Source organism: Pteropus alecto, unplaced genomic scaffold (genome assembly GCF_000325575.1).
Source record: "Pteropus alecto unplaced genomic scaffold, ASM32557v1 scaffold75, whole genome shotgun sequence".
Classification (NCBI taxonomy): domain Eukaryota; kingdom Metazoa; phylum Chordata; class Mammalia; order Chiroptera; family Pteropodidae; genus Pteropus; species Pteropus alecto.
The window spans coordinates 24,860,003-24,872,162 of record NW_006440638.1 but is presented as its reverse complement, the minus strand read 5'-3'; the positions used below and the strand labels follow the sequence as shown (position 1 = coordinate 24,872,162).

Sequence of the window (12,160 nt, the reverse complement as noted above, 5' to 3'; positions counted from 1 at the left end):
TGGCACATTGGAAAAAATGTGAGCTGAAATATCAGGCAGGCCTGGATTCAAATCTTTCTGTCACTTACCGGCGTGTGGTCTTGGGCAAGTCACTTAGCCTTTCTGAATCTGTTTCTTCATCAGTAAAATACCCATCTCCTGGACCTGTACAGAGATAAAGTATGTTAATGCCATTATAAGCCTAATCTGGTATGTTGTTGGCCTCAGAGAAGGACGATCCTTCTTATAAATGGGGGCTCTGAGATTCACACCCAGACCCTTTGACTCCAACCAAGTCCAGTGCTCTCTGCTTCATTGGGCTGCCTCCCTTGTGTGCTGGAGAAGCAGGAGAGCAGAAACTAGGAGCCCACAGGTGGCTGGGAAAGTCCTGGCTGGCCTCAGCTGGCCCCAAGGATCTGGCCCCTACAGAACCCTGTGTGGGGTCCAACCCTGCCACCCCCATGGCCCTGCAGAACAGCAATGAGGCTGAGCCAGGGGCCTTCCTCTGGGGCCTGTGGGCCTATTTGCATGAGGCTATAAATAGTTGGTACACCTTGCTTTTGTGCCATTTCTTTACCTCCGGCCTCACCACCATTGTTCAGACACTCCACAAGGTAAGTGGATGACTCTGGCTCCACTGTGCAGGGGGGTCTTGGTGTATAGGGGTCCAAGACCTCTTCACCAGTTCATCTTCACCCAGTCTGTCTCCCTCCTGGAGTCCAGGTAGTGCAATGGGGTGGAGGGAGTGGAAGAACCTGGCTGGAGCCATGATCTAGTTTTAGTCCTAGGACTAGGTGATCTAACCCTAGGGTTACTGCTGAGGAGTGCCAGGAGGTCTCCGTCTTTGTGGTACTGTGGCTGGCTGTGCAGGTTTGGAGCTGGGGCCTGCTGTGGTTGTGGTTTTCCCTCTAGTGGCTTCTAGCTAACTGTGAGCAGCAGCTGCCCTGAGTGTGACTGCAGAGAGCTGGAGGACAGGCCTAATGGGCCCCGGGCTGGGCTTTGCCTCACCTTCCTAGGGCTTCTCTGATACTCTCTACTCTCCCCTCCTCCATTTAGCCCTTGAGTGGTCCCCATGGACAGCTCCTGCTAGGCCACCTAGAGGCAGAGGAGATCATGGAGTCTGAGGGCTATCTAGGCTAGGTCCTAAGGGGAGGCACTGGGCAAGAGGAGCTGCCAGAAGGTGTTTGGTGCACCTGCTGCTTCAGGCTGAGCAGCTCTGTGCTCTTGGAGACTTGGTTGCCCTATCTGAGAAGTGGGCTCAATTATCAGAACTGTCTTCCCAGGCTGATGGGCAGGTGGAATGGATGCCATGGGGGATGTGACTGTATTTTAACTGAGAAAGGAAGTGCGCAGGTGAGAGATGGAAGGAAGAAAGGGTGATAGCATTAAAAAGATCCTACCCTGAGGCCTGGAGGATTGATGTTGGGTCTTGTCCCTACACATCATCATGACAATGTACCAAGGGACCACTCTTTATCTGGAAGATGGGGGAGGGGGGAGTTGGGGAATGAAACTCAGAGAAGCCAAGGGCCCTGCACGGAGCCCCATAGGCAAAGCAACATTGGTACCAGGGTCTTACACCCAGTTTGACCATTATTTTGCCGCCCAGGGCTGTCCTCTCTCCCCTTTCCCCAGGAGCCAAGCTCCTGTGGCGCAACTACCGTTTCATCTCTGCCCACCTGCCCACTCAACCCTCATCCACTGATACACTCAGAAAGACTGTCATTGCCCCACCTGGATCTCAAGGTTATCTTGTGAGGAGGCATGAGGCTGAGCCATATCTGGTGGGTTCAGGCCCTGGGTATGTGGACACTGATATGTGGCAAGTATATGTTATGCAGAGGTGCTGCCGAACATTGTGGACCCCCAGGGAGCACTCACCTGGGTGTTCCACACCTCGGACCTCCAGGCCAGGCAGGGTGGCAGGAGGGGCATGATGTCTTTTTTGCTTGGAGGTTTGGGACACTTATCCAGACTCCTACACCCATTCCCAGCCAGACCCATGCAGCTCACTCTTCACTTCAACATTGCCTGAGTGCCCACCATGCACCACCCACTCACGTCCACAAAGGCACACACATCTCCACAGCTGTGCAGTCAGTACACCCACATGTACCTTCACACATATCGACTCGTACACTCATGCATGTTCTGGAAACAGTGGGAGCCCACAGTTGGCTCTCCCTCCCTATTACTGAGAGGTCATGGCAGCTGCTTGGCTTGGCTCAGGCTGAAGGCTTTGAGACCTGGGTTCAGACTCTAGTTTGCACACCCACTCTCACTCCCTCTGAATAGGAGCCAGGCCCAGGTAGGGGACATGGTGGTGTCTGCCCCTCCTGGTTGCTCCTCTCTACTCTGGCTGCTGGCCTTAGAGGACTGGCCAGTCTACTGGGCTCGGGTATAGGCTGAGGTCAGTGTTTCCTGTGAGCTCATCTGGGCTGGGAGCTCCCAGCAGACTGGTCTAGCTGCTGCTCCGGCTTCCTTGTGGAGGAGCCGCGGGAGCCATTCCAGGGTAGTGTGGCTGCTGCATGTGCTCACATACTTGTGTGTGGGTAGGGGTGCGTCTCTGAGTCTGCCTCTCTGCCAGTCTATTGTGTTCAGGATGGAACATGAGTACATATGTACGTGTATGTACATGAGCATTATGTTCATTCAGCCAGGGTTATGGAGTGCCGTCCTGTTTGGGGCCTAGACCTGGAGCCAGTGTCTGAGTAGGTGTATAGGAGTATGCAAGCGTGGGCTTGCACATGTGAGCATCCTCCATCAGGGTCACCTCTTGTAGTGACCCTCTATTTGAGGAACGGTGAGGAATGGGGGAGCATGGGGCCAACCTGTGTAATTTAAAAAGCAAATTCAGCGTTATATTGAACATTAAAATAGTGTTATATTTGGAAAAAAAATTTGTTTGAAAGTGCAGGCAACCTTCTGCGTAGATGAGAGGCCCCCGGTCCCAAACAAAGTCAGTGCTTCGTTAATAGAATCCCAGCTTCAGGGGCTGGCTTGGCCTCAGGGTGTCAGTTTCCCTGTCTGAAAACTGGGGGTGGTTATCTTGGCCCTGCTTGTCTGCTTGAGTAGTTAGGAGCAAAAGTCTTTGAAAACCAGAAAGGGCTATGTGGGGCAGGATGTGGGGAGGAGGGGCCACTGGCCTGCCCATTTTGGCCAGCACATGCCGGGTACCTGGCATATAGTAGGTGTGCACAGTTGGGTATTAAATGGGCATTGAATGACTCCTCAAATGAACATCTAGGGGTCACAGAGTCAAATGGCTCCAGGGCCCAGGTAGGTTTTAGAGAAGAGTGAAAAGGAGTCCCTGCCTAAAGTAGACTGGCAAGAGTGCCTGTCCAAGGGGGCAGTGCCAGCCAGCTCTTGCCTGATGTCCCATCTTCTAGTTTTACCAAGGATGCCACAAATCTAGACTTATATAAAACTTCTCAATTTTAACATTGGCAACTAGGACGAGTGCATCATAGGCACCATGTGGGCCAGACTCAATGCTGTGAGAGCCCTGTGGGGAGCGGATACCTGACCACCTCCCAGGGCTGTACCTGCTGGTCCTGCCCTGCTACCCAGCCTTACCCCTTCTGTCTCCACAACCCCACTACAGGCCCCAACATGGCACCATTCCTGCGCATTGCCTTCAACTCCTACGAGCTGGGCTCCCTGCAGGCCACGGATGAGGCAAGCCAGCCCTTCTGTGCCGTGAAGATGAAGGAGGCACTCAGCACAGGTAGAGCTGGAGGCTTGGAGAGGTAGCAGCAGCCAGTGGGGTAGGGAGTCGGGGCCCAGAGGGTGGCACTGGTAGGGGCCAGGCCCTGTTCCCTCAGAACCTCTGAGAGATCCTATTCTTCCTCATCCCTCTCCCTAGCCCAGCTGTGGATGCAGGACAGCAGAGGCCAATAGGGCGTCCAGTACTGGCAGCATGGAGCCCTCACTGGGGCTTGGGGCTTCCAACTCCTCCCCATTGGTTGTTTCACCCCATAATTTTCACACGTCTATCTGTGCCAGGCCCTGTACTGGGCACTTAGGACACTACTGTTTTCCAAGGCTGACCTGGCCCTGCCCTTGTGGGGCTCACAGTCAGGTGGGGGAGCCAGACAATGAGTCTTGTGATTGGGAAGCTGAGAGTAGGCACCGTCCCAGGCTAGAGTTAGGGATATCTTCCTGGAAGAGGCAAATATCTTCCTTCTTGTTTCTGCCTTCATCTGGCGAACCGTGTATCATCCTTTAGGTCTCAGCTGAGCTGTCCCTTCCTCTAGGAAGCCTTCCCAACCCTTAGGCTGGGGCAGGCCCCCTGACATGGGCGGGTCTAGAACCACTGGCCTTGCTCACTTCAATTTCGTTACAGCTATGATTTAACATTTACCTGAGGAATGAACTGGTTCACGTCTCTGCCCAGGACTGAGGCTCTAGGAGGGCAGGCACCAGTTTAACTTTTCTTTCTGCTGTTTCTTGCCTCCAGTAATGTGGCTGGCATGTGAAAGCTCTCTTCATGTGTTCACTGAGTGAATGCATAGGGAAGGGGACATCTCAGTGGGGCTGGAGGTAAAGGGTCACAGGAAGAGGGAGCAGCAGGAGAAAGGGCCTGGAGCTAAGACCTGGCAGGGCACCCAAGAGAAGCTGCCAGCAGTTCTGTGTTCTGGAGCACGTGAATGAGATGAGGCCGGTGAGGTGAGCAGAACACAGTTGTACAGGCTGAGGAGTAGAGACTCAGCCCCAAGGACAGTAGGGAGCCATGGCAGACCCTTGAGGGGAGGGAGGGCCAGGCAGATTCTATCAGGGCTGAAGGCTGTGGGAAGTCCAGGGATGGAGGGACCGAGGAGCCTTCACTAGATCTGGTTGGCTTGGCCCCTGTTGCAGAGCGCGGGAAGACACTGGTGCAGAAGAAGCCCACCATGTACCCTGAGTGGAAGTCCACATTCGACGCCCACATATACGAGGGCCGTGTCATCCAGATTGTGCTGATGCGGGCAGCGGAGGAGCCAGTGTCTGAAGTGACGGTGGGCGTGTCAGTGCTGGCCGAGCGCTGCAAGAAGAACAACGGCAAGGCTGAGTTCTGGGTGAGGGGTGCACGAAGTGCCGTTGTGTGTGTGTGTGTGTGCACGCTCGCGCGTATGGTGAGCGAGCATGGCTGCCGGGTGCAGCTTTGCAGCCGACATAGCCTGAATTAGAATTCTGACTTTACGGTTTATCAAAGCCTTAGTTTTTCTGAGCCTGTTTCCAGATCTGTAAAATGGAGAAGCTGCTAAAAGATTCTACTGCAGGGTCAGTCGTTCAGATGAAATGAGCAGTTGGATTAAAAGGGCTAATTGTAGAACTGGGCACAGAGTAGGTGCTAAAGAGAGCCATCCTTATTATTGTGACTACTTTTTTCCCTTTTAATTTTGTAAAGGCAGGATGTGCAAATAGTAAAACATTTCAAACTGTATGTAAGAATGTGTTTGACCCTAACCCCAGGCTCCAGCCCCCCTTCTCAGAGGCACCCATTGTTCCCAGTTCTGTTTAGAATGCCCAGGCAAGCATCTGGGAGCATCAGTTATGATCTTCAACATGGGAAGGGTGAGAGAAAGGGAAGGCTGATAACCCGCTACTTACCTGCCAAACTAGGACTCTGCACATGCATATTGTCATGTGTCCCTCGTGACCACAGGATGCCAGTGTTGGCAGAGCATCTCCTGCCCCTTGGGGTTACATGTGGTCTCCTGCAGCCAAGACGTCCCCTGGAAAAGACTCTGTGCTCGTGACCACAGGATGCCAGTGTTGGCAGAGCATCTTGGTCTCCTGCAGCCAAGACGTCCCCTGGAAGAGACTCTGTGACCATCGGGGACCCTGGTCAGCCTCCAGTGAGGGGTGAAGGGGTTGGGCCAAGAGAGAAGTTGACCCAGGCCTGCACTGACCCTCGGCCAGTGCTGAGCTCTCTGTCTATTACCCCAAGGGACAATGTCAGTCACCAGGCCTGGGTTCTAGGGGTGGTGTGGGTCCTGCCCTTAGAACCAGCCACTCCGTGTGAGGAGACTGGACATGCAGAACCCCTGACACAGAGAGAGAGAACCAGCATGAGTGTGTCAGTGTGCATGTGTCTGTGTCTCTGCATGTTCAGGGGGGCAAGGGGCCTCCATTCTAAGATCCTTGTTAAGGGGACAGCAGGGTTCGAGGGTGGGGAGTTTCCCTTTTCACTCTGCTCCTGGGCCATGTGGCCAGGCTGGGTGTGGGCTGGAGCCTTTCACTTCCCCAAGTGTAATAATACCCCTTGGGTTGGGGGCGTGGCTCAGGGGCGGGGCTGGGCCTGCCCACACTGGTCAGACAGGTGTTTGCTAGGCTGCCAGGACTTCCTTGGCCTTGAGGGGGGCCAACCATGGGGGCGGGTTCTGAGTCTGGGCCCGCCCTCCTTGACCCTCCCCTCACCCTCACCCCTGCAGCTGGACCTGCAACCCCAGGCCAAGGTGTTGATGTCCGTGCAGTACTTCCTGGAAGATGGAGGTAAGACCCTCCCTACCTGGGCTGGGGATGTTGGTAGAGGCCAGAGCCAGGACAGAGGTTTAGAGAAGCAGCCTCTGTAGACAGTCTGTCCAGGGCCACCCTGGGAGGGACTGTAGGAGTGTTGCCCCTCTGGGGCTGCAGCTGACCTCACTACTCCATGGCTCCCAGATTGCAAGCAGTCTATTCGGGGTGAAGATGAGGCCAAGTTTCCAACAATGATCCGCCGTGGAGCCATCAAACAAGCCAAAATCCACTACATCAAGAACCACGAGTTTATCGCCACCTTCTTTAGGCAGCCCACCTTCTGTTCTGTGTGCAAAGATTTTGTCTGGTAAGGGCTGGCTGTGCCCACTGGGGGTGGAGCGGGGGTAGGGACGGGTACACCTAGTACTTCCTCACACTCACCCTGCCCGGGGATTTGCCTTTCAGGGGTCTCAACAAGCAAGGTTACAAATGCAGGCGTAAGTATCTCCACAGTCCGGTTTGTATATATACGTGTGCCTGCCAGTGCCTGTGTGTGTTCACAGGAGAGCCTGGTCCCTGTGTTGAGACTGCATGTCTGTACTAAAACTCTCTATCCTTGAATGTGCACGTGTGGGATTTTCCACGTACGATAGCTGCATTCAGTAAGTGCTGGAGCTGGCTTGCTCCGGCTCATGAAAGCCAATTCTGTGTATCTCCTCTGAACTCTTGGCATTCAGTGACATCACACTGGTAGACTGAAATAGGCCACAGTAGAGTATTTACATAGAGATCAGCCAGTGCTGCCCATCAAAGCTCTTTACCCCAAGAGAGGCTGTTAGATCGTGACTGGCACACCTATGTGCTTCTGTGAAATAACATGTGCGTCTGGGTATACACATACGAGCACACCTTTCTCTCCAAGGGTGCATGCACCAGGTGTTGTGGGCCGGCGGTTATGAGCACAAGCTCTGGAGCTAGACTACTTGGGTTTGAATCCCAGCTCTACCACTTCCTAACTGTAGGGCCTTAGACAAAGTTACTTAACCTTTCTGTGCCTCAGTTTCCTCATCTATAAAATAGAGATAATAGTCATTATGGAGATCAAATGGGATAAAATATGTATTTTAAATGTAGCTAGCACATGTTAAGCATTCTACATAAGAAAACTTGTCATTATTAAACATGCTGTGTATGTGTGTTCAGGTGTCTGAGCTAGGGTGCAACTGTCTGTGTGCATGTGCATGAGAGCTTAGAAGCTTATGTCCTGTGGCATAGTAAAGGGAAAGGGGGCTCCCCTGCCCCCACTTCTCTCACTGCAATACCTCACTCCCCTCACTTCTGCCCCATCCTACCCCCGCCTCCGCCCAGGACTCCTTGAGCCTTTTCTAATCTCAGATCCATGGGCCTGTCCTCTCTGCCCTGCCTTTCTCAGGCCCCTCCTTCAAGGGCTGGCCAGAGGAAAGAAAAATCAAGCTCTGGGCCTGAGGCCTCTGTGGGGTGAGGGTGTGGGCAGTTGGGAGAACGGTGGCTTTGTGTAGGGGGCTGGACTGAGCCAGCTCACAGACTCTGCTCTTCCTGGTGCCTTCCCATCCCCCTCCTGGGCCTGTGCCTCCTCAAGAATGCAACGCTGCCATCCATAAGAAATGCATCGACAAGATCATCGGCCGGTGCACCGGCACTGCGACCAACAGCCGGGACACCATAGTGAGGCTGGGGCAGGGCCCTGGGGATTTGGGGGGGCTTGGCCACGTGGGAGGGATTTGGGCTGTTTCTTCCCCGTTCCCTGTGGGGCTCACCCTTCCTCCGTTTTTCTTGGTTTTTCCTTGGACCTCCGGGTTTCCCCATCCCTGGTGGAGCCCTGTTGGTATCTCACTATGCATGAGGTTGGGGGAGAGCTAGGAGTTGGGGAAGGGGCTAGAGCTGACATGTGACCCTTGACCTGTGACCCCCTCACCCCAGTTCCAGAAAGAACGTTTCAACATCGACATGCCTCACCGGTTCAAGGTTTACAACTACATGAGCCCTACCTTCTGTGACCACTGTGGCAGCCTGCTCTGGGGACTGGTGAAACAGGGATTAAAGTGTGAAGGTGTGTGCCATCTAGCTCTGCAGGCTGGGGTGGAGGTTGTGGAGGGGCTCCCAGCTGTGCCTACTTACCTGGACCTCATAAACTCCACCTAACTGATGCTGCCTTTGCCCCCTTGCTGAAGGATTGCACATGGTGTGGCCTGGGCAACACCTTCCCACTGGCCCGACTAGCTCTACCATTTAGCTGCTGTATGACCACTGGACAAGAGGCCCCACCCCTCTGATCTCTGCATTCTCAAGTGTAAAATAGGGGTAAGAGTAGAGTAGGACCCAGAGTCACTGCTACACACAAGCAGGTGCTCCCCAAATATGCCTCATGGACCCTCTCCCCAACCCCAGCTTTACTGCTAGAGGAGAAACAAGAGACCCCTGGAGAAAAAGGGACTTGTCTAGGTCATCCCACGCATTCTTTGAAGGGTTCAGAATTAGGTCTCATAGCTTCTGATTTTTCTTTTTCTTCTTTAAATAATGAAAGATTTTAAGTGCTTTTGATGGCTTCAGATACATTTTTTCTAAAGACAGGACACCCAGCAGACCCCCACAAAAGCCTTTCTTCTGCTCTCTCCTCCATGCTCTCTCCTCCCTGTCCTGGCTGGGCCTGGGGCAAGGGAGACAGTTCTCTTGGAGTCTGTTGGTTGCCCTGCTTGGGGTGGGGCCCTGATGGCCTTGCTTCTCTCTCACCCCAGACTGTGGCATGAACGTGCATCACAAGTGCCAGAAGAAGGTTGCTAACCTCTGCGGCATCAACCAGAAGCTCTTGGCCGAGGCATTGAACCAAGTCAGCCAGGTGGGCATCGCCGTGGGAATCCAGGACAGATGGTGATGAGGTTGGGGGTAGTCAGGGCTCACACCCACTCCCAGGGAAAAACAGCGGGGGCTTTGTACCCAAGATCCCACTTTTGGAAGATCCAGTTCAAGAAGTAGAACTCAAGTTATTCAAGTACTTTACTTGAGGGTAAACTTGGGGGCTGCAAGGTTGCAACACTTTGAATGAAAAGCCTTTGTGTGTATATGTTTTGTGTATGTATTGGGTGGGGCTGGGGGGTTGAGGATTGCCACAAAACGTTAAGGTACAATTCTAGAATCAACCACGAGTGAAGACAACACAAACAAAAATCTATCGCCTAAGTGATTGGGAAGGTGGTGTCTAATTTACAAAACTTTTGTTGTAACCACTGCCTTCCAAAGCACTGAGGCATCCCTGTGCTGCTGGAAGGGAGGGTGTGTGTGCGTGCGCACGTGTGCGAGTACATGTGCGTGTGTATGTGTCTATGCACTGTCTGGGGGCCCCAGGCTCTGCCCCTGCTGTCCCTCTTTGGTATCAAGGGTGGAATTATGGCTGGTTGGGGTCCTCCCTCTGGGCTGGGAGTTCTAACCATGGTGTGACCAACTGCCTGGACCCCCAACCCGAACCCCTCCCTCCAGAGATCCGTCCGGAAGTCAGAGACGGAACCTGCAGAGCCTTTTGGGATCTACCAGAATTTCGAAAAAAAGCCGGGAGTCTCTGGAGATGATGTCCCAGGTAAAGCTGGGCCCATTCCCCCCAGGAAAGCCCCCACTCCCCACTGTGGTCCAGGTTGAGACCTAGCCTCTCTTCTCAGTCAAGTGAGGCCTGAGAGGACATACCACCATGAGGGATGAGCCCCTTCCTCTCTGAGGCCCCTTACCCCACCCCATCCCTGGGCCCCAGGCGAGGGACTCAGCCAGTGGAGAACTGGGTCTGAAGTGTTGTTTCTCCAGCAGACAACGGTACCTATGGCAAGATCTGGGAGGGCAGCACCAGGTGCAACATTGAGAACTTCATCTTCCACAAGGTCCTGGGCAAAGGCAGCTTCGGGAAGGTGAGGTGCCACATGGCTCTGGGGTGGCCCAAGGGACCTGGGCCTAGCAGCCCAGAGGCATCTGTTTCCCACCCTCCCTGGCTTCTTCCTGATTGTGTAGAGACAACGGTACCTATGGCAAGATCTGGGAGGGCAGCACCAGGTGCAACATTGAGAACTTCATCTTCCACAAGGTCCTGGGCAAAGGCAGCTTCGGGAAGGTGAGGTGCCACATGGCTCTGGGGTGGCCCAAGGGACCTGGGCCTAGCAGCCCGGAGGCATCTGTTTTCCACCCTCCCTGGCTTCTTCCTGGCTGTGCTGCCCTGGCCTTTGGCCCAGGCCTTTCCTGCTTAGCACTGCCATCCACCCTTCAGGTGCTGCTTGCAGAGCTGAAGGGCAAAAAGGAGTTCTTCGCTGTCAAGGCCCTCAAGAAGGACGTAGTTCTGATCGACGATGATGTGGAGTGCACCATGGTGGAGAAGCGGGTGCTGGCGCTCGCCTGGGAGAATCCCTTTCTCACCCACCTCTTCTGCACCTTCCAGACCAAGGTGCTTGACCCTCTCTCTGTCAGTGTCCCTGGAGCTACAGCCCCCCTCAGGGCAGGGCCGTGTCTCCTACTCAGACCACTTGAAGCAGCGCTGTGTCCTTGTCCTCAGCACTGTGTCCTTGTCCTCAGCACAGGGCTGTGTCTCCTCTCAATACATCCCCCAGGGTAGAGTTGTCCACCACTTCCGTGGCCCTCAATGAGGGAGCCTCCCACCCATTTCTGTGCCTCTGCACCCTCCCCACCCCAGGATCACCTGTTCTTCGTGATGGAGTTCCTCAACGGGGGGGACCTGATGTACCACATCCAGGACAAAGGCCGCTTCGAGCTATACCGTGCCATGTACGTGAGGGCCCTGCGGGCGGAAGAGACTTCTGCTGGCCTGCCTCTCATTGCTTCTTCCTTCTTCTTGGAGAAGCAAGCCTGGGCTAGATCTGGGGTTGGAGGGATTTGGGGTAGCCAGGGCCGCCCCCACTGTATGGGAAACCTGGGCAGTGGGTGAGCTCTGGCTGGGAGCACAGCACAGACATGTTGAGTCCTGTTCCTTCCTTGGGCTTCAGCCAAGGCAGGTGGTGATCTTGCACAACTCAGGACCCTAGTGTGTGACCTCCGGACTAGCACGCACCCCCAAAACTGTGTGTATGCATGTGTGTATATATGTTCATAAATATGTACATGAATAGAAATGCATACACTCTTATGACATAAAATTGTCTTATTTGGAGGTTTTCCTTCATAATTTTTTCTGCCCTGGCTGCCAGCCGTGCACACACACACACACACACACACCCCACCCCACCCCCTGCTGTGTTGCCTGATACAAGGTGTACTTGATCTCAGCCCAGGTTGTCCGTGGAGTTATTTGCAGCATTTCCTGCCCCTGGGGGTGGGGATGAGGGACCAAGGAAAAGCAAGGACTGATTGGCAGAAATTCCAGAACACTTTCTCTCTCTCATATCCAGGTTTTATGCGGCTGAGATAGTCTGTGGACTACAGTTTCTACACGACAAAGGGATCATTTACAGGTGCGGAGGTTGAGAGTTGGGGTTTGGGGAGCTTTTAGGAGGGGAAGCTCTAACCCCATCCTATCCTCTGAAATTCTCTGAGTGGGGCCCCAGCCCAGCTATGGCCCCATCTCCACTTGGAGTTAGTCTTTAGTTGGGTATTTGCTTAAACCTCCTACTCCATTGCTAGAATTCCTTTGGCCCCTCAGCTGAGGCTGGCACGGCTCCAGGGGCTGAGAACTCACTGCCCGTACTCAGAGACATTGTCGGGAGCGCAGCAATGA

The 12,160-nt window shown here is 54.0% G+C and overlaps 1 protein-coding gene across 1 annotated transcript in view; it reads left to right on the top strand.

The window, feature by feature from the left end:
- Window positions 1-12,160, top strand: part of PRKCD (protein kinase C delta) — a 29,646-nt gene that overhangs the window by 12,827 nt on the left and 4,659 nt on the right. The window contains exons 3-15 of the mRNA XM_015593661.2: window positions 3,584-3,706; window positions 4,837-5,036; window positions 6,396-6,456; window positions 6,625-6,787; window positions 6,886-6,917; window positions 8,039-8,124; window positions 8,380-8,509; window positions 9,195-9,295; window positions 9,934-10,030; window positions 10,252-10,349; window positions 10,703-10,876; window positions 11,123-11,214; window positions 11,835-11,905. Coding sequence (XP_015449147.1) covers window positions 3,592-3,706; window positions 4,837-5,036; window positions 6,396-6,456; window positions 6,625-6,787; window positions 6,886-6,917; window positions 8,039-8,124; window positions 8,380-8,509; window positions 9,195-9,295; window positions 9,934-10,030; window positions 10,252-10,349; window positions 10,703-10,876; window positions 11,123-11,214; window positions 11,835-11,905 — 1,420 coding nt within the window. The 5' untranslated portion in view covers window positions 3,584-3,591. The remainder of the gene's footprint in view (window positions 1-3,583; window positions 3,707-4,836; window positions 5,037-6,395; window positions 6,457-6,624; window positions 6,788-6,885; window positions 6,918-8,038; window positions 8,125-8,379; window positions 8,510-9,194; window positions 9,296-9,933; window positions 10,031-10,251; window positions 10,350-10,702; window positions 10,877-11,122; window positions 11,215-11,834; window positions 11,906-12,160) is intronic.